Source organism: Mastomys coucha, unplaced genomic scaffold (assembly GCF_008632895.1).
Source record: "Mastomys coucha isolate ucsf_1 unplaced genomic scaffold, UCSF_Mcou_1 pScaffold7, whole genome shotgun sequence".
Lineage (NCBI taxonomy): Eukaryota > Metazoa > Chordata > Mammalia > Rodentia > Muridae > Mastomys > Mastomys coucha.
Genome location: NW_022196913.1, coordinates 43,334,174 through 43,361,873, shown reverse-complemented (window position 1 = coordinate 43,361,873; position 27,700 = coordinate 43,334,174). Strand labels below are relative to the sequence as shown.

The window sequence follows — 27,700 nt, the reverse complement described above, 5'->3', positions numbered from 1 at the left end:
TACCCTCAGAGCTCCTAGGGACTCAACCACCAACCAAGGAGTACATATGGTGGGACTGATTGCTCTGGCAGCATGTGTATAGTAGAGGATTGCGAAGTTGGTCATCAATGGGAGGAGAGGCCCTTGGCCCTGTGAAGGTTCTGAGCCCCAGTGTAGGAGAATGCCAGGGCCAATAAGTGGGAGAGGGTGGAGTGGCAAGCATGGGGAGCGGGGAGGCAACAGGGGTTTGTTCTTGTTGTTTTTTGTTTTTTGGGTTTTTTTGGAGGGAAAACTGGGAAAGGAGAAATCATATGACATATAAATAAACTATCTAATAAAAAAAAAAGAATATGTCACAAGCACTCTCCACATCAGATGTCCACAATACTAGCAGACTCTAAACTCCAGGCTTTTTTCGCCTACCCTGCTTCACATATACATCTTCCCTAAGCATATAGCTCTGGCCTCCTCTCTGGATCTAATTAGCATGTTGAAACTTCAGAGAAACAAGGTAAGCTGCAACCCTTTATGTCAGACATGATTACTGAAGGGCTGGATCACAACTGCATACTCCAGTTATTTTCATGAAGGAGCCAACAACTGATCTTATTCTACTTTCCTAATGGGGCATCTGCCAGCTCAATAATCACATAAAAACTTGCATTCTCCTAAAACCTCACTTATTTCACAGCAGCTGCGACTGGAGTTACTTGGATAGGTTTACTAGAACCCAGCAATGCACATCATGGCTTACCTGACTACTGCAGAGGACCAAACAGCTCACAGCAACATCCCTATATCTGTAAAGTCTTGGTTGGTAATGCTACCTCTGAAATTCCTAAGTACAATTAGCATCTGATGTCAGAGTCGTATTTTGGGAACATGGTAAAAGAATGGCCAATAGTGAACAACGCCTTGGGGAACTGTGAAAGAAGCTCCAGGGAAAAAAAAAAAAAGCAGAGAGCCTTTTACAGTGGGCAAACTTTATCCCCTGGATTGTTACTGGACACGGCCTGGTGCCTCTGGTGACAAACATTTACATTCTATTCTTAAGACATGTTTATTCATGTTGGATGTCAGATCATAGCTATAGAACCCAATCTGGTCAGTGTACCCTGAATTTGGATATGGCCTTCTGCCTTACTTTCATGCTTTCCCAGATATAATCTATAATACATGCCAGGCAATTGCTCTGTCCTAAGAGAGTTCCGGGAAAGTGCTGCTCTGTTAATATTTAGTATGTGCTTACTGGCATGTTTTCTGGTCAAGTTTTTCTGAACTGAAACAAACCTTGCATGGATTATTGCTTTCTTTAGTTACACTCATGTTCTTTTGTACACTAGAACTGGAATTAGATTGTCTACAGCATTACACCATAGTTTGCCCCATTCTTTCAGGTTCTCGGATCGAAGGTTCAGCAGACAAGATCTACACAGGTTGGCTGAAAAATTGACACCTCATTATAGAGAAGAGAACACCTTCTGAACATTTTTCAAGTTTGTCTAGTTTCCTTGAAATCTCAGTTTCCTTGTATGTGCAATTAGTATCTAATTTCCTACCTTGGACCCTAAGAGGTAGATTATTTCGAGAGCTTCCACCTGACCCTTCTTAGCATCAACGGCACAGATCAGAGAAGACCTTGTCTGTTGTTAAGCATGTGAGTATCACTCATTCTCTGAAGGATTCTACAGACATCAGGGGCGTCCTTGTGAGACAGGCTATGGCCAGCATGCATTTCACCAGTAGGCCTCCACTTTGAGTTTTCAACATCAATATCAACTCAGCATCTGTGACTCGGTCATTTGCTTTCCACAGAGTAAGTCCTTGTGCAAATAGCTTCAAGTGCCTTGGGAGATGAACACTTACTGAAGGTCCTTGCAGCAGCAATACAGTGTTCTTCAAGAGTCAAGGGATTTGCTTCCCCCTCAAGGAAAGAGTTTGGGCATGAGGTTATTTTTTTTGTGGGAGTAGTTCCTTGGTTCTTCCGTTTGTTTCTTCCGTTTGTTCTGTGGTTAGTCAAAGCAATCACCGTGCTGACACTGCACATGTTTTCACATTAAGAGCAAGCATTTTTTTTTCCACGAGTCCACAGCAACAGTAACCCCGTTTCTGCTCTAGCTTTGTGGCTGGATCTTACTGCAGTCCCCTTGCTCCTATTGACAAACAGAGCTGGTCTTACCTGGAATTCTATCTCTCATCTCATCCCTAATTCCATAGTAACAGCTGGTAAATGCTTCATTTGCAGTCCCAGTGGATGTATCTAAAGGCAATGTGCCGTGCCAAAGGAATAGGAACTGCCAATCGTGAGGCATGTTGTGCCTGACTGGGGTTAGATGAACTCTAAAATGTTGTTTGGATATGACCCATCAAGAACAAGTTGCAAACCATGGGGAGGGTTTTAGGTTTCAATGAGATGGTAAAACCGATTAAAGGGTTCTGAGGAAAACAGTATCAGATCCTGCTGTGGGGCAGAATTAGGTGGTAAGGAAGTAAGAAGCAATAGAAGCCTGATAGGCTACTGTGATTGCCCAGGCAAGAGTGGGTGGACCTTGACCCCTCTTGTATTCTGGGTTTATATTATTACCATTTACCTTTTCACCCGTGTCCTATAACTCCTTAAGGGCAGGAAGCTCTACTTAAAAATTATGCATATGACCTACACATATGCCCATTCAACAAGTGTTTTATAAATAATGTTCCTTCTTGGCTAACAGTTGCTTTACTGCTACTATTTGCTATTGTTGAGTGACAGAATGACATCTCTAAATGGGCTTTGTTATTCTCTTCAGGATTTTTTTTCTTTTAGTTTCAACTTTCATACAAAACTAGTTTAGCAAGGTTTGTTTTTTAAAATGTCTAGCTGGACCTTTTTCGCCTCACCACTTAAGAGCTTCACTTCCAAGGCACAAGTGCTTCTCTTTCTTTTTAATTCTTGTGACATTTTAAAACTTACAAGCAACTCTCTGGATTATAACGTTTCTGTTGACACTATTCACTCCCTTTCCTATCAAAGAAGACTCTCAAATACTATCCCGGTTATGGTAATCGTAATAACCCTTACTGCCAAACCTATTTGGCATTTTCTTCATTGTATCTCAGTAACTGTTGGTGTAGCTCTCAATGTGGGGTAGTTTATGATATTTGGCGATCAAATATCATAGATTTTATAATATTTATCAAACTCCAAGCTAGGGATTTATGATCCAAGCAGTGAGTAGCCCGTCAACACAATCCTGGTTAATTTCTGGCCAATTACAAACCATCGTCACTGTAAGGGTATGTGACGCAGGCTCCCTGTTTCTTCAGTCCACCTTGGCCACCGGAGAGTCCGGTGAACTGGGACAGGAAAGGAGTTGAGAAGCAACTTCATTCCTTTGAATCAAAAGACGGAGGCTGGGGAAAGGGAACCTCAAGCTGCTTAGATCCGGTTCAAACATTCTCAACTTGGCCTCCATCACTCGTCTCGGCTCACGATCGCGGATGTGAAGTCAACTGGGTCGTAGACTCCCCAAGATGGACAGAATCCAGCCTCGGAACGCGGAGGAGCGGGTGCAAGAGGTAGAAACAGCGGAGGGCGGGCGAAGGGGCGGGGCCACGCGCCAGCGCACGCGCACAAATACGCATAGGCGGAAGTGGCGCGCGGGGGTCCAGCGTGTGAAGACCTTCCGGGGAGGTGGCGGCCGAGGTGGCCGTCGCGGGAGCAGAACCAGAGGCGGAGGCGGAGGAGGTGACAGCGGCGGATCTGGGAAGGGGCCTTGCCGCGCGGCCAGGCGTCGTCAGGCAGGATTCAGGTGGGCGCCACACCGTGTCGAGAGAGAAGGCGGACGCCGCCGTCGGGGTGGTCGGGGGTGCGCGCTTCCGGGAAGAGCATCCTCCCCTCCTGGCCTGAGAACCCCCGCCCGGACTCCTCCTCTAGCCTGCTCTCTGTGCACGGAGACTGTTTTTGCAGTTCATCACTTCCGGGTCTGTGTCCGGTCTCTCCGTTACCCGGTGTCTATTTCTATTTGCCTTGGATTAACTGTTCTTGCAGGGCTTTTAAGTTTATGTCGCTGAAATCCCTGTATGTTCTCTCGGGCTTTGCATCTGAATTATATTCCTCTCTTTATTTCTCTCTCTCTTTCTTTCTTTCCTTCTTTCTTTCTTTCTTTTTTTTTCGGGCTTTGCAGCATTCTCTTCCCCTTTCTTTATTCCTTTCTACCTTGTCTATCTTTCTGTGTCTTTCTTCCTTCTTCCCTTCTTCCTTTTCTTCCGGAAAAACACTGAAAGATTTTGTTAGTTTGCTATAACGAGTTGGTTTTTTTTTTGTTTTTTTTTTTTTGGTTTTGGGGTTTTTGTTTTTATTTTGTATTTTAATGAATTACACCTGCATTACTTCCACAGTAGATTGTCAAAACTCCAAATTTTAGTTTAACGTTTCTCTTACAAGTGAGTTGAAATAGTCTGAGATTTGAAAAGACACTGACAACATTTGAAAAGTATTTTAGATAGCATTACTTCTGCTTAAAGTCTACTTTAAATCGTAATGTTAGCCCTTGAGGGGAAAAGAGTTTCCAAAATCACCAGTCTCTCACCCTTTGTGAGATAAGTTACGGGAGAAATCACAATCTTGTTTTTCCGCTCTTTGATCTTATCCCACACCTGGAACCCAGTTGTGAAGACAAGATTGTTACTAGAGTGTTGCAGATTACCCTTGGAGCTGGGACTTTGCCTGGCTGTGCACATGATAAGTTTTCTTCACATTCCAGCTTTGTAATAGAAAGCTTTCCTCTTTCACATTAGAAAAAGACTAGGTTAAGAGCTAAGGTGAGGCCAGCGAGATGGCTGGCACAACAGGTAGGAGCACTTGAGGCCAAGCCTGGTCCCCAGAACCAACAAAGTGAAATGACAGAACCAGTTCCCAGAAGTTGCCTTCTGGCTTCCACTTACCATCTGGGGCATAGACACACAGACTTGTATGAAGAAATAAGCTTTTATTTCAGTGTGTCATTGTAAGGCATCGTCACCTGTTTCTGATTGTGTGTGTGTGTACACACAGTATGTGCTTACTCTAAGCCCTTCCGATAACTCCATTTTACAGGTTATGTCTACCTTCAGTGTGCTAAGTGCCTGTTGAGTTTTAAGAAGAGACCTAAGGCAGCGAACCACTTTCATGACTTCTTTCTGTTTTAGTTTCAGAGGTCATTGTGAATTTCTAAAGCAAAGCAAGATATTGACTATTTGGTTTGAAAACTTTTAATCCTGTTCTTGAGCTTTTGGTTGTTTGGGTTGGTTGTTTGCTTTGAGACAAGATTTCTAGCCCAGGCTGTTGTTAAATTCTTAGGCTTTTTCGCCTGTACCATAAAGACTTTGTTCCCATTTGTTTGTTTGTTTTAAGGCTTATTTGTATTGTGTGTGTATGTGTGTGTACATGAATGTACTTGTGGGTATATGCATGAGAGGGATCTGATGGAAATCTGAAGCTAGAGTTATAGTCAATTGGAAACCTTCTAACACAGGTGCCAGGAACCAAACTTGAGCCCTCTGCAAGAGCAATAAACATTCATAACCACTGAGCCATCGCTCCAGTCCTGGCTCTGATTCTTTAGATAGCAATATCAATTATTAATACTAGAAACAAAAGTGAGATTGCAAGCATTGGAGATGAGAGTTTAGGAGTAGCAGAGGCCTTCCCTTAAGCCTGCTTTCTGACCACTGCCAAGCAGGGTAAAACTGCACACTGATGGCCAGACTTTACAGGATAGGGTTTGTGTACTGAGACATCATGTTAGCAGTGACAGTGAATCCACTTCCTTGTTCACCTCAAGTGCTTGGTAGGGAATTCAGGAGAGATGGGTATTGTGTTGGACAGGTTTTTTAAAAGGATAGTCCTGAAGGTATTTACCTGCATATCCAGCCTAGAGCTACAGCTCAGAAAGCTGCCAAGAACTGTGTAGGAATGTTGAAGTGGTAGAGGAGAATGGAGTGGACTGATGTTGGTCTTGGTCACATGTTTAATAGAGCACAAGAAAATCTTTTTTTTTTTTTTTTTTTTTTTTTTTGTAATAGTGGGTGACAGAAGAGACTTTTGCAGGGCAAGCTAGGTGGGAAATCCAGCTCCCCATTTCCTACTTCATGTCAGAAGGGTGAGTCAGCTTAAGTGAGACCACTTAAGCAATGGTTCTGAAAAGTTGGATAATAAAAGCTAACATACTCTGGCTGTCATACTATGTGTGCACTTTTACACTTACCTCATAGACTCCACAGAGATTCTTTAATCACTGCATTTTACTTTGCCAAGTAGAGATGTAGAACCTGAATCTCAGAGACACTGCTTTGCCCAAGATTCCTCAGGAGGTTCTATAGCTCAGACCTCAGAAGTTCCAAATCGTGGGGTGCGTTCTTCTACCGTTAGCTGTAGTTAAGGTGATGCTATATACTTGGCATTTTATTTAACTACAGACATTTCTGAAGAGAGCAATGTTAAGAAAGAGTTGCCTTCTAGAAAAAAGTAAAAGTAGAGATTTTTATGAGACTCACTCTGTGTATGCACGCTTGCCTACCTGTAGCGTCATTGTCTCCTCCCGGTTCTTATCTTCTGTGGGTTCTCAGTCTTGCTAGTCAAGTTTGCCAACATCATGGTCCCTTCAAAACTGTGTCCAAATGAGGGGTGCTGTGAGCTGCAGTTTGAGAGTGGCTGTCATAGGTGTGCCAATTTATTTGTTCTCTGGTATGGATAAAAAAAATACATGTCAGATACGAAGGTGCAGCGACTAGTAAGGTTTGCTCTTGCTTGTATCTTCTTCTAACCAGAGGGATTAATGAAGGGTGTCACAGCAGAGAGGGAGGGGATGTCAACACTGAACTTAAATCTGACCCAAAGAAATAAGACATCAAGCAGAAGAGGCACCATCAACAGGAGGGCATTTGGAAATCTGCTGTACTCAGGAGTAGATGAGTGGTTTAGGCCCTTTATTGAAAGAAATCAGGGAAGAGAAGTTCAGAACCTAAGTTTATTTAAACAGGGCCCTGTGCTGTGTCAAGGTGCACATAGAAAGCAGGCCAGAGTATTTTTTTCCTCAGTATCGAAACACAGAACAGTGGGAGGTGGGCAATTTAAAACACAGCTTATCATGAAAATTCTGTTTCATGGATGTCCTACAATATGGCATAAAAAAAATCTTATGAAGATACAAATTATTGAGACACAGCAAGGGAAGGCAGAATAAAGAGGAAAAAGAAACACAAAATAAAAGTACTTATAAAGTTCAGATATAGGACTTGTGCCCCACAGAATAAATGTTTGGTGCTTATTTATTACTAGTTTGATTGTACACAGAACCTGGCCCCCATTGGTATGACTAATGGGTTCTCCTTAATGTCAGCAGCTCATCTAACTAGAAGCAATCACCAAGAAGTGACTCTAGTTCTTGTCATTTTAAACTATCATATGATGGTTTCTTTTATATTTTTTAAGTGAAGCCCCTTGCCAAAATTGTTCTGTCTTGCCCTCGGATTTGTGCTCCCTGAAATGCCAACAGTGAGACTATCTAGGAAGATAGCCAGCCCTTCCTTCCTGTGGGTGCTCTATGATTCTACACTTCTCTTCCTGTTACATGTGGAATTCATCATTTTCCACTTATGTCAATGCAGAGGGAAACTAACAGTCATCAGTTGTGCCTTTACCTTCTTCTTTTTTTTGGCTGACAAAAACACGATCCATTTTGTGCCTTTTACATTCCAAAGACGTTAAAGTGGGATAGTTTCCTCCATAGGGTAAGAGAGCCTTGTTAGTGATGACAGTGGCTCATGCTTTTAACCATAGTGTTCAAAATACTAAGGCAGGAGAACTGTCACTTCATCACCATCCTGGACTATGCACCTTTTTTTTCTTTTAGCCTAAGGAATGTTGTTGCTAAATCTCACACTTTATTTTTAAAACTTCAGGAGCAAATAGACTGTATGTCAGCCCTTAAATATTCATTCGCTACAAGGTTGGCTATAATTTGAAACTATGTTACATTCTATTAGAATTTGATATATACTAGATGATAAACAAACCACAGGTGGTCCTAGTTTTGGTTGCTATGGAGATGAATATGATGCTATCCAGTGCTGCATGAGTGTAGGGGATAGGGGCTTGTATTTGCTTGGTTGGGACTGGGGTGTGGGTTGTAACACTGATATCCAAAAAGTAAACTTTAAATCTGTAAATTTTAAAGTGTACTTTGGATTATTATGTGAATCCGATACTTCATAGACAAAATAGATTACCATAACTGCTATTCTCTACTCTAGGTCCAGCTAGCAGAGGAAAGACAGGACCCAGCAGTGGAAAAGAGCAGAGACAAGGTTGCAGGCCTTGAATGTGACAAAGCAGAAACAATGGACCTCAAGTTCAACAACTCCAGGAAGTATGTCTCCATCACTGTGCCCTCTAAAACCCAGACAATGTCACCGCACATCAAGTCAGTTGAGGACGTCGTGGTGCTGGGCATGAACCTCAGCAAGTTTAACAAACTCACACAGTTTCTTATATGTGTTGCTGGAGTTTTTGTATTTTACCTAATTTATGGATACTTACAGGTAAAAAAAGTAGTCATTTATCAATAAAAATGTTAGTTATTTTAGCACTTAATGTTCATGTTGTTTCTGAGTACTTATTTTCACCATATTTTTATTTATGGGCTACCAGGTGACTCTTAGCTTGACATATTTACAGAATAATAGCCTCCTAAAGGGGTGGCTAAGAGTAAAGATCAGAATCTGCAAATTAAATATCTTAAGTTGGAAAGAAATCTTATGAAATTAAAATTAGAAAAGTAAACTTGTATTTAAGGAATCATACATAATTGTAGCTGTGTGTTATATCTTTAAAAACATACTCATTTACTTTTTATGTGTCTGAGTGTTTTACTTGCATATGTGTAAGTGTACCTATCACGTTCATGTCTGTTGCTCTAGGAAGCCAGAGGAGGGCCTTACATGCTCTGGAATTGGGATGAAAGGAGGCTGTGAGCTGCATAGATACTGCTCCTGGGCCGCTGCAGGAGCAGCAGGCACTTTTAACCTCTGAGCCACCTCTCTCTGCCTCTGTGTGTCTGTCTCTCTCCTTCCTTTCCTTTTTTCTCTCTCCCTCCCTCTCTCTCTCTTTCTCTCTCTGTCTCTCTCTCTCTCCCTCCCTCTCTTTCTCTCTCTCAAACACAGACATACACACACACACACATGCGCACTGATTTTTTTTGGGGGGGGGGTCAAGACAGGGTTTCTCTGTATAGCCCTGGCTCTCCTGGAACTCAACCCAAACGCGCATTGATTTTTAAAAAGACAATGAGTTAGGCATTGGTCAATGTCTGCTTATTGATTTGCTAAAATGGCTAATTAGTAACTAACAAACATGTTAGAAATGCACACACAGTGTTTAGGGAAATTAAACATCTCCTATACAAGGAAGATTTTTTTTTTTAGATTTATTTTATTTGATGTGTATGAGTACACTGTAGCTGAACAGATGGCCATGAGCTATCATGTGTGTGGCTGCTGGGAATTGAACTCAGGACCTCTGCCAGCCCCGCTCACTCCTGTCCTGCTCGCTCCAGCATTATTCATTGTAGCTGTCTTCAGACGCACCAGAAGAGGGCATCAGATCTCATTACGGGCGGTTGTGAGCCATCATGTGGTTGCTGGGATCCGAACTCAGGACCTTCGGAAGAGCAATTAGTACTCTTACCCGCTGAGCCATCTTGCTAGCCCCCGGAAGATTCTTATAAAATCTGACACATAATTTTGAAAATGCTGAAGTGTGAACCATATTCCTGTAGAAAAGGAGCTTATAGATGCCTGGCTTTTAGTGAAATGAGCTTTTCATTTGGGTACTTGAATTGGTCCAATTTTGTTTGGGACAACTTTAATTTTGTTTTATTTATTTTTAATTATTTTTTAAAAATTTATTTTTATTTAAAAACAATTTCTAATGGAGAGGCATAAGAAAATGTTACATTTTAGTTCTTTGTTGATTTTCATGCCTGTGTTATCTTATGAAGCCTTGTGATTTGGTGGGAGTGGGGGTGGAGTGGAGTTGGGAGTTTGGCTTAGTCTCTTTTAAGATGTGCTTATAACAGTTGACTGGAAGTCATCTCTGCCTCAGACCTAACAAACTCCTTGTCTTCATCAGGAGCTCATCTTTTCAGTGGATGGCTTTAAGCCTTATGGCTGGTACCTTACCTTAGTGCAGTTTGCCTTCTACTCCATATTTGGCCTAATAGAGCTCCAGCTCACTCAGGACAAAAGAAGAAGGTATGTGCTGTGCTTGGCTTTCTGGGGAGTTAACACTCTCATCAGTTGAATCTGGGGAAAAAAAAAGTCAGCTTGCTAAATGTGCATGAACTCTTGTTTTCTGCTAACATCTGCTCATGAGTCTTTATCACTATAAACTACATCTGACTTAAAATAATAAATCTATTTATTTTGTGCACTGGAAAAAAAGTTTGAAGTGTAGTGTCACACTAGAGCTCAGGTCAATTCATGATTGAGCACACTCCCTCAAACACATTGCTCAGATACAAATTTTTATAACTTGACCCAAATAGGTGTATGCTTAGTGAAAGGTTTAAAATGTACCAGCATCACGGGTGGTTAAATGAAAAGCCAGGATTGAGTTTTCTAAAGTTTTGAAGTATAAAGTTAATGTTTTATGGGCTATATCCTGCTGACATTGTGATGAAGTGCCTAGTAATTGAGATCTGTGTTCTTTTTTTATTTTTCAATTAATAGTAAGGGTTTCACTCTGGCTTTCTCGTGTACATGTGTCATCCTGTGTTGTTCTAGTTCATCCCATCCCCCACTGCCTCCACATCTTCCTTCCTCGATCTTGCCTCTCTCTCTCCTGCTTCTGTGTCACAGGTGTTTGATTACCCTGTCAGGTTGCTCCTCTCCCCACCTAAGATCTCTTCCTCCATCCTCATTGTCCCTGTCTACTTTCAATACCTCCCATACATAAACTCATATACCCTATATGGGAGAGAACATATGGCTGTGGCTTCATGATTCCCCACTAGTTCATTTAACGGAATGAATTCTAGCTCCATCCATTTTCTTGCACATGTCATGATTCCACTTCTCTTCATGGCTAAATAAAGCACCATTATGAAGACACACCTTGTTTTCTTATCTTTCATAGGTTGTTAGATGTCTAGGCTAGTTCTGTTACCTGGCTATTGGGGTTAGCCAAAGTGACATGGATGGCAAGGATTTCTGTAGCATGTCATCCTTTCAGAAGATTAGGAGTGGCAGAGCTGGGCCATGTGCTATGATATTATTCTTTAGTTTTTTTTAGAAAACCCTTTACTGATTTCCATAGTGCTGACACCAGTTTATATTCCCACCAACAGTGTATATACACTCCTCTTTCCTCTCATCCTCTCCAGCACTTACTGCCATGTGTTTTCTTTCTGGTAACATTTTAATTGTGTTGAAGGTGACTCTCAGAGCAGGTTGAATTTGCATTTCCTTGATGGCTAAGGATTTTGACCATGTTTTCATATATCTCCTGGCCATTTGCATTTTCTCTTGAGGATTGTGTATTCAGTTTCTTAGCCCATTTCTTGACTGATTTGTTTTATAGTGCTTAATTGAGGGGGAGGAAAGAGTAATATATTCTTAGTATTAATCCCCTGTCTGGTGTATAGTTAACACAAATATTCTCATTCTCTCTGTCTCTGTCTCTGTCTCTCTGTCTCTCTCTCTGTCTCTCTCTCTTCTCTCTCTCTCTCTCTCTCTCTCTCTTTCTCTCTCTCTCTCTCTCTTTCTCCCTCTCTCTCTCTCTCTCTCTCTCTCTCTCTCTCTCTCTCTCTCTCTCTCTCTCTTTCGCTCTCTCTCTGTCTTTGTTGGGCAAAAGGTTTTTAATTTTATGTTTATCTGCTCTTGAGTGTCTATCCTACATGCTAATGTCATAGCCTACACTTGTATCTTGAAGTGCTTTCCCATAACAGTTCTTCTATTAATATAAATACCACGTCTTATATTAAGGTCTTTGATCTATTTTTAATTCATTTCTCTGCAGGGTGAGTGTAGGGTTAAGGGGTCCTGCTTTGCCACAGGGCTTGGCTGGTCGGGGAGGTAGGATGTGGGAATTTTGAGCAATCTTACCCCACACTGGCTGTCGCCATGTGGGTATCGGGCGCTAGGACAGCCCCCGGACATTGCTTTGGAGGTGGGGAAGTGCAGCCTGAGGTGCAGGACCACTGGAGCCGGCTCAGGGGTCCCCCAGCCTGCAAGGAGGCCTGCACTGTCTGGTTCTCAGGCTCTTAGGCACCCAGGCACTGCTGGATGCTGTAGAAGAGCTGAGAATGGAGTGGGGGTCTACAAGCTGGATTTAGCCTGGCCAAGGGGGAAAGTAGGGGAGCTTTGACTGGTCCCATGGGAAGAGTCTTTGGCTTGATGGCAGTAGGCTTGAGCTTGGCTTGGTGGCTGCCATGGCTGGGAGCACAGAGAGACCTTCTACATGTGGGCAGCTCCATGACTCCCCATGGTGGATCCTGATGAAAAGAGGCAGTCCATGGTTTTAAGACATTTATTGTCATAGCAGAAAGTGGATGAGTAAAACCATACCCCACTTCTCGGGTGGGCCTGAGGTTAAATACCTTTTGCAGGAAGGAGGGTCTGGGAAGGAAAGCTTATTGGCTAAGTCCTCCAGGTCTTTAGGTACCTCATTAAAATGGAGGTCTGTCTTGAGCCTAGTGACCACAGGTCATATCCTCTACCTGTGGAGTGGTTTGGAGTGTTGTCCTTACATGACTGGTGGCCACAACTCTATGGAGGGCTATGGCAGCTAGTGACAGGGGCCTGGTGACCGGGAATCAGGCAAAGTGCCTACCATACCTTCAGGGTCACCGGGGCTTCTAGCCTTAGCTCAACTAGGAACCAGGTTACCTTTCACTGTCCCACAGGGGACATTGCAGATCTGGTCATTCTTTTACATTTCTTTTACATGAGTATCCAGTTTCCTAGCACCATTTGTTGAAAGGGGTTGTCTTTTTCCCATTGTATGTTTTGACACCTTTGTCAAAAATGAGTTGGTATAGTTGTATGTTTCTTTCTATCTCTTCTATTCTGTTGTTCCATATCTGTTTTGGAGTCTACTGTCATCCTTTTTTATCAATAAGGCCTTATAATACAATACCTTCCTTATTGTATTTTCTGTTAGGAGTGCTTTGAGTTCTGATACACTGACGAATGATTTTTAGGATTATCTAATTGTGTAAAAAAAATGCATTTGAATTATGATGGGATTGTGTTGAATCTGTAGATCAGTTGTAGTAATACACTTATTTTTGCATTGTTAATTCTGCCAATCCAGTGTCATCTTCAGTTTCTTTCTTCATTGTCTACAAGTATCCTTGGAGCAGTCTTTCAGGAACTCCTTGGTTAAATTTATTCCTAGGTTAGTTGTTTCTTTTTGTTGTTTTGTTTGTTTTTTCTAAAGAGTTGTTAAGTGGGATTTTCTTCATTTCTTCCTTAGCATGATTGGTTTTGGTTTATAAAATTCATATGAAGAATCTTCAGGTGGAGTCTTTAAGTTCTTTAAATATAGGATCATGTTTATACAAATAAGGATGGTTTGATTCTCTTCTTTGTATGTCAGCCTTTGTACCAAGTGACTTTATCCACTGAGCCATCTTGCTGGCCCTCTAGCTAAGATTTTGAGCACATTTGACCATAGGTTTGTCATATAGAGCCTTGATTTTGTTGATGTGTCTTCTGTTCCTATTGTCTTAACGAGTTTTAATCAGGAAGGAGTATTGAATTTTGTCCATGATCTTTTCTGTTTTCTACATGTATTGAAACAATCTTATGAGTTCTGTTCTTAAGATTATTTATTTGGTGTATTACATTAATTTGTGTGTATTGAGCCAGCCCTTCTTCTCTGAGAAAAAGCTAAATATATCTGCTAAATCCATTTGAACAGTGGTATAGTTTAAAGTTTCCTTGTAGATTTTTAATTTGAATGACCTGTGTAAAGATGTAAGCTGGCAATAGAATCTCCCACTGCGTTGCACTCACCTGTCACATCATGTGACTTTTTGATGCCTGTTCATGTCTGTATGAAGTCCTGAGCCCCAGTGTTCGGTGCATATTTATTCACAGTAGTGAGAACTGCTGTTCAGTTGTTCCCTTTATTACAATACGCTGACCTTTTTGTTCTGATTTGATTTCAAGTTATCAGCTATCAAGATACTACGCCTTGTTTGTGGTTTCCATTTGTTTGGTAGGCTAACTTCCGTCTTTTCACTCTCAGTCTGTGGGTATCCTCCGGAGAGGTGCTTCTTAGAAACATTGGTTTCTTTGTCTCTTCATTATTGAGTCTTCTACACTTGAGGTCATTCATTCTTAGAAATTGGGTACTAATCACTGTAGTTGTGTTGCTTAGATTGTTGCTCTTTCTCCCTCCTGCCAGAGTTCCTGGTTTACTGCATTGGACATGGTGGATTCCTTCTGAGCTCTGCTTTGTCATCTGTTCCTCTGTGGAAGTCATACTCCCTTACTCTCTCATGATTGAGAGTGTTTTTGCATCTTCCTCTGTGTGTAATATTCCTTTAACTGTCTTCTGGAGTGCTAAATTGGTAGTCATGAACTGCCTTAATTTGTGCGTATCTTCAAACATTTGTATTTCTTTATCAGTTTTCAAAGATAATGCTACTGAATATAGCAACTGGGTCAGCACACTTGAACTCAAATATCATTCCATGATTTCCTGACTTGAAGTTACTGATGAGAGGCCTGATGTTACTCTGATAGTTGTGTCTCTGTAGGTAGCAGATGTTTTCCTCTTAAAGCTTTTAATCTTGTTTCTTTGTGTTTCTGTTGCCCTGGCTTTTATGTGCCATGGAGACATTCTTATCTGCTTATGTCCATTTGGCATTCTCAGTGAGCTTTTGTGTTTGATGTCCATTTCATTCTCTTGATCTGTGAAACTTCCTGCTATGGTTTTATGGGCTGATGCCTGCCATTCCTGCCTAAGTTTCTACCCACAGTTCTTAGGTTGGATTGCAAAATTCTTGGGTTTTAAGGTCAAACCCCTTTATTGTTTTCTTTATGTGTATTTAAATGCAGTGTTTTGTCTTTTGTGTGCTCCAGCCCTGAAACTCATTCTTCCTCTTGGTCAAGTTTGTTGGCAATGCTTTCCATTGTTTTTTATTTGATTCATTGAGTTTATTTCCAAGTTTCTTTTTTCAAAATCTCAATTTCCTTGTTGATTTTCCCCCTTGCCCAACTTTTCATCCATATTACTGAGTTCCCACCCCTACCCCCCCCCCACACTCTCTCTCTTTTCAATTTTTTTACATTGCTGACTTTACTCCAAGTCCTAGATTTTATCCTGTAGCTTGTTTGCGTATTCTTTAAGGTCACTTATCATTTTGACTAATACACTCTTGAAGTCTCATCAAATTCAGTAATTGAGTTAGGGCCTTTTGAAATCACACTGTGTGCCCTCACACTCTCTCTCTCTCTCTCTCTCTCTCTCTCTCTCTCTCTTTCTCTCTCTCTCTTGCTCTCTCGCTCTCTCACTCTCGCTCGTGTTTGTGTGTGTGTGTGTGTGTGTGTGTGTGTGTGTGTTCTTTGTAGTTGTTTAACACATCTCTTGGTTTGAATATTCCTTCAGTCCTATCCGTAGACTATCAGATTGAGCAGCCTTTTCTTGAAGGCTCAGTCCCTACCTAGGACAACTCTGAAAGGGGAACAAACGCTTTGGCAGCAACAACATCAAAGAGCATAAAATATACTTAAAGTCAATACAGCTCACACATCATCAAGGACATAAAACTGAAAATGGCACAAACCAACGGCGGATTGCTATCGTATTAAGAAGGATTGTTGTAAGTGTGGAAATAGTGAATGAGTGAGATAAGAAAGAAGGACAAGAGAGAAGAAGCAAGGGTAAGGAGAGGGAAGGAAAGAGGAGGGGAGGATTACAAAACACAAGAGACAAAACAAAAAATTTCAGAACCAATAAACAAAAGATTTTTCCAATAATGAGAAAGTTCGAAAACAAAATTAGATATTAAGAAAGGGAGTTTTTAAAAAGGATAGGTTTATTCCTAAAATAAGGTCAAAGTGTTGCTAAAAGGATTAGAAGAAAAACATAGGAAATGTAAAGAGAAAAAGAAAATAAAAATGCTTATTTAGTAATGAAAAATGGCTAAATAGAATTAGATGAAGGGGAAAAACATGTAACTATTTTAAATACAATAGAATAAAAATACTACTAAGTATTCCCAAGAAAGAAAAGCTTGGGGGGCAGAAGGATGCAGCCACAGCCACCTCCCTGTGAGTCCTGCCAGTCTCTTGTTGGCAGAGGCAGGTGGCCTTGTGGCCTGTTGTCTTTGCTGTGGTTTGTGCGGTAGTAAGCAAGTGCCTGTGTTCAGTTTAGATCTTGTCTTTATAGCAAAATCCCCGCAGTCTGTGGGGTAGGCTGACTCTCACGCCCTGTGACTCCTTACCTAGAGTCTCCTGGTGTCACTGAAATTCTGCTTGGAAGAGGTCATCTCCTAAGTGTGCTGGGAGTGTGGCACACACAGCTTTGAGATCTGTACAGACAAAGCAACCTGTTTATATTGTGCTGCCCTCTTGAGTATTGATCACCCTCGTAGAAGAAGGCAGCTGTGCATGTCAAGCAGCCTGCTGGGTTCTCGGGTCCTAGAGCAGGCTCTCTGACATGTTTCCTGTTTTAAGGCCACCCCACATAGATAAGTTTTGAATAGTGGGTTTCCTCAGGGCAGCGCCAAGCCTCTGCCCTCTCTGTGGCGTTCCTCTCCAACACTATCTCTCTGCCTGAAACACCAGTCTCATCGAAACCCACCACTGAATCAGAGGCTTCTTCTGGCCTGTGGCCAGGACAGAGCTGCCTGTGTCTTCACCAGGACTGACTTCCCTTTTGAAGGAGGCTCCTGTGCCACTCCAGCCCCAACAACAGCAGTCAGAGCTGTTTGGCTTGGCTTCATTCTTGTTAGTGTGCCCACTATGTTGAAATAGAAACTTTTTTATACTGCTGTTTCTTCACCAAGTCAGGAGGAGCTGGCAGCTAGTACTGCCTTACCTGAAAGTCCAAGATTCTATCCTTTTATTTGACCTGTTTGTTCTTTGGCACTTTTGCACGCATGCACATGCATGTGCGTGCATGTGTGTAGGTGTTTGTGCATGCACTGTGTGTGTGTGTGTGTGTGTGTGTGTGTGTGTGTGTGTGTGTGTGCCCTAGCCCCATTCTCCCTCATCTCCTTCCTAGCCCTGTGAGCTTCCCTTCTCCCCACAACTCCATTTTCCATATTCTTGTCTTGGTTTGGGGATCTGTATTCCTAAATACTAAAGAAACACATTTCTTTTTATTAAATCCAGAACTCTTATTTGAAAATCTTTTCAATTAGTAATCATGTACATTTGAAAAAAATACTTGTGTATCTTTAATGGAACATAAAACAAAATACAGTAATGCTGTGACCATAAACAGAAGGTGGTTAGGAATGTGGGCGTGCAATCTGGGAGTAAATGAAGCGTGTTTATCCTTTCATCAGGTCTAGGAAGCATATATTCATGTGTCTGTGGGACAGTTAAAAGATAATAAAGACAATACTGACATTCCATCTTTTCTATAAATGTTTAGTGCCTTAAAAACATCACAGCTTTTTAATTTTCCTACATGTAATTGTTTTGAAGTATATACTTCAGTAATTATGTAGTTTTACCATTTATTCAAGATTCTTACTGGAAGAATCTAACAAATTTCTTTATAGATTTTATTTCCCAAATTGTATTGCTGGTAAATTGTTACAGCAGCTGTAGTTAAGTATTCAAGTGCAAGAATATCTGTATTGCTTTCATGCTCTTAAACTCCAAGATAAAACTCAGGTGATAGACTAGACAGGAAGTAAATATAATTCCTAGAACTACTAGTGAGGGACTGATGATCCATTAGCCCTTGGAAAGACAGCTCCTGTCTGTTGGGTTTTAAGAAGGAAGTATCCACCAGCCTGGTGAGAAATGCCTCCCTATAAGGCCAGCCAGATGAGATATGGTATGGGCTAGATTTATCTCAGCTTTCTTGCCACGTGGCCATAAAATATTTGAAAGTAAAATAACTTGTATTTGACTTAAACATAGAAAGATGTTTAAGAGGAATAGATTTCTAGAGTTAAAGCCAATAGTATTGTGAACTGAAGCTGTTTCCTTACGAGGCATGTTGTGTTGAGATATTTAGAGATGCTCTACAACAGTCTTCTTCAGCCCCAGGGGCCCTTGTCTTTAATATCCTTACTTTTGAAATTCCCTACATGTTACTCCCTTTAGCCTTTGGCCTACACTCTGCTGAGTGCTTTCCTCTTCCTAGGTCTGTAAGGTATTGAATGATATATTAGCAGGAGAACAGGATTTAAAATTTAGGTGGGTTTGGCCACTGCCTCTCTTCAGCTCTGTCAAGGCTTGGGGAGTTTCTGAACTCTGGGCTTGTTTGAGTGTTTTGGGAATAGCATGTTTGAAACATGGTGCTGCCATTGCTCACCAAATAACAGCGTTTTAGCCCTTGCCTTTCCTTATCACCCATGAGGAAATGGGACCTGGAGCAGGGCTGATGTTTTTATAAATTCATGTAACAAGCTCATCTGGAGGATAGAGCTTCTGCCTGAGCCCCTGAGCCTTAGGACAACCCCTTTCTACCTGTATTCTACTTTTGTAACCTTTCTTCATAAGTTTGCTAACTGGAATTTTTGCTTTCTGACCACCATTGTTCATAGTTTATCTTTGAGGAAATTTATGGGTTTTTTTTTTCCTGGTTTTTATCCTTAGCTAGGAGAGTGATGTTTCCTCCTTTGCTTGTAAGGACAGTGATTGGCCAGACTCCAGAGTCTGAGGAAATACAGTTGCAGTAACTGAAGGTTACCCTATGGGTGGGTCACTTCTTTGCATTGGATTTTAAATGGTTTTTTCCACCATTAGTACTTAAATATGAAAAATGTCAAAGTTGAAAGGGTAAATAATATGTTTCAGTTGAATTTTCTAATAAAATATTTTAGTGTATATCTATCTACCCATATTAAATATGTATAGAGTTTGGGTATAGCTCACTTACTTGGTGGAGTCTTTGCCATGCTTAAATCTCTGGGTTCACTCACTGGCACCACATAAGCCAGGCTTCAAGGCATGTACCTGTAACCCCAGAACACAGGAAGTCCATCAGAAGAAGCTTAAGGTTTTCCTCTTACAGTAGAAATTTTAGGCCAACTTGGGCGAGAGAACCTGTCTCAAAAAAAGGAGGAAGAAAAATAAAACTGGAGGAAGTATGACTTTTTCTCTGATGTAAATCCAATGTAAATGCCCAAATGTAGGTTACGCACATCACAGCATAAGCAAATTACATGAATAATTCTTTTGTATGTCCATCACACCAGTATGCGAGATTATTATTTTAAACTATTAGTAAGTATTCAGAGTGAGCATATGCTCATGCCAGTGGCTTAAAGTTCTGAAGATACCAAATCCAGACTCTCCTTTGGAAAACCCTGGTAGAGCCAATGTTAAAAACACAAAAATTAGAGGTTACAAAACAGCGTCAGAAACTTTACCTGAAGCTGATTACTATAATGTGGAAAATAGAAAAGTGATTTCTAGGATACTGTAGCAACATCGTGCATGGAATTGTCAAGCCAAGAGCTTGCTCTTGAGAAGTTCTTTGGCTTTTCTGGTGGTCAGATTTTTCCTAATGCTGGATGGAAAAGTTAGGAAACAGCAGCAATTTAAAAGTTTGTTTACAACATTAGTGACTGGGTGCTTTTGCCATTGTAGAGGCCTATGTTTTTTTAAACCATCTTTTTTTAATGAATTAAATCAAGATAGTTTTTATCTATACCTAGAGCTACTGTTAAAAAAAAGTCTTTGATCACCATTTATACATGAGTTAGAATCTCAGTAAGTATCTTACTATTATAACACATGGTTGAGATTCCTCATTGATGATTCAGTAAAAGCATATTGTGATTTTTATCAATATCATATACAAATAAGCAGTGTTACAACTTGGAAAGAATGACTTTTGAAACGTATGCTTCCAGAAACATTAACCAGAGATCAGGGAAGCGCATTGTAAGCCATCATCTTTAAAGTACTATGAAACTGGGTCCCACAATGAAGGTTTTAAAAATTGTCTCTTCCAGAATACCAGGAAAAACCTACATGATAATAGCTTTTCTAACTGTGGGTACTATGGGCTTATCAAACACTTCCTTGGGCTACCTGAATTACCCAACCCAAGTCATCTTCAAGTGCTGCAAACTGATTCCTGTTATGCTAGGAGGAGTTTTTATTCAAGGTACAGTAATAATACGTTTTATACTGTTTGAAGCACACAACTATGTTGTGGCATCTGGCATTAGGAAAAACAGTTAAATGTCCACAACAGAGTTCTTGAGCATTCTAGATATTGTAATACTACAGTATCTGGTAAAAATAAGGTATCATCAAAAACATTGATATTTCTCTAAATATTGATTTGAGGTTCATAATTTGGATATAAAAGAGAATAGCCAGTATTTTGTTTTATTTTATCTTGGAATTTAATACATCTCCACAATGCTGTATTCACATAGTGAAGCTTGTCTGAGTGGACCCACTTCTTCCCTCACTACACCAGCTCTCTGATGACTTAGAGCCCATCTGGGTCGAGCTGCATAGAAAGAGGAGGCAGTTAGAGCAGCAAGCGTTGGGTCAAGTTGTTGCCTGGTCCCTGTCTTGAGGCTGTTCCCATCACTGAAGGGCTTAGGCAACCTGCTCTCAGTGTGTGCATCAAGGTGCCTTTCTAGAGTCGACCTTTCACAGTGGAAATGTACCAGCCACTTCCCTGGACATTTCAGATAGTGATTTGTTCATATGGGAAAAATACCTCTGTCAATACTAAAACTTCTGACTAGGCACATACATTTCCTTAGAATGCATGTCATTTTCTAAATAGAGGCAAAGGAAAATGAGTGAATTCTCCCCTGTCTAATGGTCTTCACGTTGGTATTTATAAGGTGAAATGGTGTTTAAAATAGCCAGGCCCATTATTCTTTTCCCTCGGTAGACTTAAGTTACAAACTGCAAGAAAATCTGTAGCCTTTTAATAAATAAAAGACATACTCAATTCTAAATAGTTAAAACTGAGGAGTATTCCTTTACTTTCTCAGTTTTTTACAAATTGCAATCATGACTATATAAGGAAACTTTGAATCACCAGTAGACTGGGAATATGAAATTACTCCCCTGAGATAAATTTGCCCAGTGACATCATGTCCATCTCAGTCTGTGTGAGTGTACTGATGATGTCACAACAAAATCCCCTCAGGTGCATTTTCAGGCCACATACTCTGAAGAAAGCAGTCGGTGCATGTGTGTGGTTTTGAGTTTTGTTTTCCTGTCATAGATAAGATAGGATCCCATTTCTGTCTTACAAGAACATGTGGTGCCTGGTTTAAACTGAAACCCCCTAGGATTGTTGTATGTCTTGCTCTTAGTGTTATTTATGTTTTGGGCATTAGGCATGAATAGCAAGTACATCCATATTCCCTTGGTGAGGCATTGTGAGCTGACAGTAGACTCGGCAGATATTTGCATAATGAGGCCATCTTCCTCTTGTCTCACATAGGGAAGCGGTACAACCTTGCAGATGTGTCTGCTGCAGTGTGCATGAGCCTTGGCCTGATCTGGTTTACCCTTGCTGACAGCACAATTGCACCAAACTTTAATCTTACAGGTGAGGAATGGATTTGTATTCCTTCCTAAGTTGCATTTTATTTGAATAAAAATTTGTAAAATTTCTTGAGGATTCTAAATGATGTTAGAATGTCCATAAGTCTCACACTTAACAAGCTTTTGGACTTTCCAAATTGTAGTAAAAGTATCACAACTCTAGAGCTGTAATGGTGAGGTGTATGACTAGAGGCTCCAGTTACATCAGTAGCTGTCAAAGACGTGAGAGGTGGCATGTGCGTGTTGACCTGGACTTGTGGAGAAGTCACAATAATATAAATTAGAATTATTTGTGTCTGATTTACAGTTTCCTCCAGTGTGTGCTATGCTAACTTTGTCAATTAAATTTATTTTTTCAAAAGCCAAATAAGTATTATAGTATGCCCAGGGATAAAAATAAACACTAGAATCCTGTCTTTATTGTAATAATCATTCAGATAAATTGTTTGTAGGTATGTGAGACATTATTGCATATACAGTGTTCTTACTAGGAGTTTTACTAAGAACACAGTGTCATACCATCATTTATCTTGTCTAAAATTACATTTAAAGTTTCTACATCAGAAAAACAAAAATAAATCATGTAAGAGACCAAGCAGAAAGGCAATATTGGAATACCAGCAAGCACAATGTATAAGCTAATTATTTTTATAATAAAAACACTGGTTACATTAGGTCCACAATTGTTCTTACCAATCAGACCAGTTATCAGTCAGTCTTCCTAGCTTTAGTTACCAGCCTGAGTTCTGTGTTTAAATAAAACCAGTTGGGCCTGGGGGGCGGGGGCAGCCCTCTATCAGCTGCAGTCCTAAGGGGACTTAGAATCTCAGCTTCCATCAGAACTTCCCTGCTTATCCAGAGAATTCTCACAGTTACATCTCACGTCGTCAGAGTCAAGAATTTTCAGGAAACCTTTATTTTTACATCACAGACTTTCTCATTAAGAGGTTGTGTGAAAACAAACACTATAGACTCTTCTAGTTGAAAAACAAAGTTAGAAAAGGCATGAAATTGCAGTGAGTAAAATTAAATTTAGTAAAAATATAAACAAGAATGGGTGACTTGCAGGCCCTATACTCTTCTTCTGTAGTTTGAAGAGAACACTTGGCCTCCTACAGAGCTGGTGGGAAGAGAAGATGAGATGGTAGAAGGTGTGGAAACCACTTTTTCATGCTGTTCGAAGCTTGCCTTTACAAATCACACTATCACCTAACCTGTGACCAGGCTAACAGTGTGCTTTGAGGTGATTCAAAACTACGTGTTCATTCTATTTATAAGGTGTATCCTAATCCTGTTTAAATTTAACCTTTAAGAAAAACAGTGTAATCAACCTTTCTATGCTTTGGACTCTCTTATGTGCAATATTCACTACTTCTTGGTGACCCATTCATGCCTCTGACTCAACAGTGTATGTGTGCATAAGGTTGAGTGTATGTGTGCATAAGGTTGCGTGTGTGACTAGATGTAAGACTAGTCTCTGGAAACAATGAAGTGTTGAAAACAACACGTGGCTATAGAATGATAACATCTGGTTGTGGCTGGGTATGCGGTTCCAAGTCAATAGAGTCAGAAAAGCACTCTCCAAAGGTCCCGTAAAAGATTAAGACAAACCTTACTCACTCTGTGTACTCACTCCTTTTCAAGAGCCTATTTGCTATGCTCTTTAATAAATAAGGAAGATAGTCTTGGTTTGAAAGGAGATCGTATCCACAGAGATCAGAACTCTCCAGAACAGATCAGGCCCACTCTTGGGTAAAGGGCACCAAGGGTTAGTTGCTTTTTTCTTGACTTTATGTGGCATCACCTCAGGCAGGAGGGCTGAAAACACACACATGCAGCAGTGGGAGGGCAGCAGAGGGGTGGGTGGGACAGCCAAGGAAGGTGCACTTCTGGCACCTCAGGCACCTGGAACTACTCATTCCTGAGTTCCGTGGGCACATTTGGGAGAATTAGAACCCAGCATACTTCATGAAAGAAACTAGTGGGCACTGGTCCCCTCTGTTTTTAGAGCAGCAGTTCACAGCCTGTGGGCAGTGACCCTTTAGGAGTTGAATGGTCCTTCCACAGGAGTCACATAGCAGATATCTTGCATGTCAGATATTTATATTACAATTCATAACAGTAACAAAACTACACTTATGAATTAGCAATGAAAATAATTTTGGGGTCACTATAACATGAGGAACTGTATTAAAGGGTCACAGCTTTAGGAAGGTGAGAGCCACAGGATTACATATTAAGCCTGTGAGTCCCAGGAAGCCCACAGATAGACCTGACTCCCTTTCCTTCGTATGTGAAGCTCAGGGATGACCAGGACTGTTCTCATGCACACCCGTGTGCTGCTTCCTAGGAGTGAGTGGGATCGCCCAAACTTGATGCTTTTCAGTGTGTGATAATATTGTTTACGTTATCCTCAGGAACACGAAAGGGACGCTTGCTTATGTGAACAGTTAATGAGACAATTTGACTGGCAGGCTAACCAAGTCACTTTTGCATTAGATGAAGCTGAGACATTTGTGGAATTGAGGGCAGATCCTAAGCTGTAACTGCACTTGTCAGCAGATGCTACCTGGAAAGTGTGGAGACAGTGAATATGAGTACGACTCATAGAGGAGACCGTGTAGAGTTCCAGGCAGGAGCCATGCCTCAGAAATGACTTGGGCAAATGCCCATATGTTCCTTTTAAATTGAATGTTTTAGAAAGACATTTTGAGTGGTGATTTTCCTCTAAATATTTGGTGTTTGTTTTTCTCTCCTCAAATCTCTTGTGCAGCTCCCAATCCCAATAGATCTAAGAGTGTCTTCTATACTTGTTCTTCCATCACACCATCCTTGCTAAAAGGAGAACTGTGACATGATACTGAAGTGTAGTCCTGATGGCAGCCTTAATCAGTCTGTTGGTATCCATCTTTTTTTATGTTAATATCATCACTATGTGCCTACCAAAAGCAAGCTATAGATCAGAGTAGGCAGCATTCTAACCAAATGGGAGTAACAGTCTGCTTTTGATTTTTTTAGCCCAGTTAAATTCCAGTCAGTATGTTTAAAGAGGATCATTCTCTTGTTCCTTGAAGGTGTGATGCTTATCTCCCTGGCGCTGTGTGCAGATGCTGTCATTGGGAACGTTCAGGAGAAAGCTATGAAGCTACACAATGCTTCCAACTCTGAAATGGTGAGCACCCAGCACTTCCCTCCAGTTTGTAAGGCGCACGGCTGATTTTATGAAATAGCTACAGCGCCAAAGACTTACTGTGCATTTTAATCTACTTTATCACTGTCATGAACATAATGCTAAGAATACTGTGGAAGATCAGAAGAAAGCCTGTCACTGCTAAGAGCTCATTAATTTCTGTACTCTTTTATCTATTTATAAAAACCTCTGTGGCATTGTTTTTCTGCTGCTTATATTCCTCTTTGGGTTATACTTAGTGTGGAGGTTTATAATTCTTATTCATGGTTTCTGGCTGTGTCAAAGCCTTTTCCAACTCAAGATTTTAAAATTTTTATCCATGTTACCTACTAGTTTTATAATTTCCAATTTTATTAAATAAATCCTGCTAAAACCCAATACTGTGTATTAAACATCCTGCCCTTCCCACTTGTTTCAGATGCCTTTAAAAAAAAAAAACTCAACATCCTCACACAAGGGTCTGAACTGAACTGAATTCTCTAAAATTGATTTCTGCCTCCGCCTTCAAAAACATGAGCAGCTTCATTTGTTTCCCATCATTAGGACTAGTTACCTTTGTCCCTTTTTACTATAAGCTTCCCAGAAACTAGAAACGTCACTGGAATTGTGATTGGTAGGACATTGACTTCTAAGTTACTTCAGGTTCATGATATCTATATACATAATTTTTTCAGTGTAAGACCAAGGTCTTTCCTTTTATTCAAATGTCTTTTAAAATATTTTTATTTTATTTTTAATTATATAATATTAGAGGGATAAAGTAAGCGTGTGTGTGTGTGTGTGTGTGTGTGTGTGTGTGTGTGTGTACTAGTGCATGAGCACCAGCAGAGGTCAAGATCCCCTTAGAGTTGGAGTGTGAGCCACCCCACATGAGTACTAAGAACCTGACTTTGCAATCCACATTCTTAATTCCTGAGCTGTTTCTCTAGTCTTCTACATTGTTCCTTCTAGATGTCCACTGGATTTAATAGTACTCTTCAGATAAAACATCTTTTGGGTTTGTTTTTATATAGAAAAGTGTAAGTGTGTGTGTGTGTGTGTGTGTGTGTGTGTGTGTGTGTGTGTGTGTGTGTGTGTGTGCGCGCGCGCGCGCACAGCAAGAGCACACTTGCTTTGCTGTTCAGGTGGAACACACTATATTAGATCAACTATATTTCCTGTCTGGGCACAGCATGGGGCATCATAAGTAACATTCATAACAGGAACCTGAGCTTCAGTAGGCATCTTCGTGATCACTGTCACTCTTCATGGCTGGGGTAAAAAGTGGCCTCAGAATTAAGACTAGGCAAGTCACCTAAAAACTCACAGTAGCCAAGAGATCCACAGGCTTTAAACTGAAGCCTTGGATCCTGTCCTAGGATCCTTCTAGCTCTCCTTTGGGGCAGTTACAATTTCAGGCTTCAGGGTCTTCATTTGAAAGTCAAATGTGTTAGTTGTGAGAAGTCACGGGCAGCCCACATACCGGGCAGCAGAGCTGACCTGTATTGGTTGGAGCTGTTTGACAGACTGCTTGGTGAGGAGGCTAAGAAGCCAGAAGTGAAGAGTCGGTAGGGAAATTACAGTGATGGTTCTCTTACCTTTTACACCCTTCTATGTTCAGGGTATGTTTCATATCTTATAAGCAGCTTTAAGGATTTTGTTATGTTTATGCTTTAGGAATGATAAAATCTGCTTCAAAATTTGCAATTAATCTAGAAATAAGTAAAATTTAAAAGTATATGGGAGGATTCATATGGCCATGGATTTTTGTTATGTAATGCTATACATCTAGATATTGGTTCATGGGCCACTAGAATCGGCCATTATTTCTAGAAACTTCAGCCATAAGGCAGTGATGATAATGTTGCTTTAGAAATGTTTTGTTTGTAGCACAAATTGAGTAGATTAATTATTCTGTGTATTCAGACCCCTCAGTTTCCCATTTCAGTGTGGTAGTCATTTTCCTGCTTGTCCCTTCTCCAGGTTTTATATTCGTACTCAATTGGTTTTGTGTACATTTTGTTGGGATTGTCATGTACAAGTGGACTGGGCCCGGCTGTGGCATTTTGTTCAAAGGTAAGCATTCCTCATGTTTTAAAAAAAATACACATCTTACATTTAATAATTTTCTCTGTCCTGGTTTTTGCCTAGTTCAAAAATGGCTACTGCTGCTATAAGTTAGAAACTCTTTGAATACATTACAGATCCTCAGAAATGATCGCTACTTAATTTTGTTTATTCATTCTCTACTCTGTAAGTTAATTTTTAAGAAGTTCATAATGTGCCAATCAAGGGTTTTTCATTTCATCGATATTTTCTCGTTAAATAAAAACTAAATATTGTTTGCTTAACTACATTGTGCAGTGACTTACTACTGCTCAAGAGGTTGATTAAAGGCTGTGGCTTGATTTCGTGTGATACCTCAGGGTTTGCTTTGTCCCTTTCTAACATGCCCTTTTACAATCCTTGTAGAACCCTGTTCGGACTTATGGCTATGCCTTCCTGTTTTCCCTCACTGGATACTTTGGAATCTCCTTTGTTCTGGCCCTCATTAAAATCTTTGGCGCTCTTCTGGCTGTAACAGGTAGGAGACTTGCTTAGACTAGAAGTAAATGTTTTCACTGTTTACACTGAAGTGAAAGTTAACAATGTTTCCCATGTTGTTTTGTGAACAGAGGAGCATGATCTCTTCCCTAAAAACAGTACTTGTCTCCAGCTCAAACTCCAGTACCTTGTGTGGAGTTCTAAAGGAAATGGGTTTTGGTCTTAATTTCCTGTTTTTAAGATTTCATTTTTTTTTTCCCTTTT

At 40.6% G+C, this 27,700-nt stretch overlaps 1 protein-coding gene across 4 annotated transcripts in view; it reads left to right on the top strand.

Moving 5' to 3' along the window:
* The first annotated feature begins 3,279 nt into the window (after positions 1-3,279).
* Slc35b3 (solute carrier family 35 member B3) overlaps positions 3,280-27,700 on the top strand; it is a 29,016-nt gene continuing 4,595 nt past the window's right edge. Inside the window, exons 1-8 of one of the 4 annotated variants that reach the window (XM_031358768.1) lie at positions 3,280-3,537; positions 8,254-8,541; positions 10,130-10,251; positions 20,154-20,308; positions 21,620-21,727; positions 24,798-24,895; positions 26,876-26,968; positions 27,365-27,476. In XM_031358768.1, the coding sequence (XP_031214628.1) occupies positions 3,493-3,537; positions 8,254-8,541; positions 10,130-10,251; positions 20,154-20,308; positions 21,620-21,727; positions 24,798-24,895; positions 26,876-26,968; positions 27,365-27,476 (1,021 nt within the window). In that variant the 5' untranslated portion in view covers positions 3,280-3,492. Of the gene's footprint in view, positions 3,538-3,573; positions 3,771-3,826; positions 3,943-8,253; positions 8,542-10,129; positions 10,252-20,153; positions 20,309-21,619; positions 21,728-24,797; positions 24,896-26,875; positions 26,969-27,364; positions 27,477-27,700 lie in introns of those variants that run through there. The other 3 variants (XM_031358770.1, XM_031358769.1, XM_031358771.1) reach the window with 3 other exon arrangements.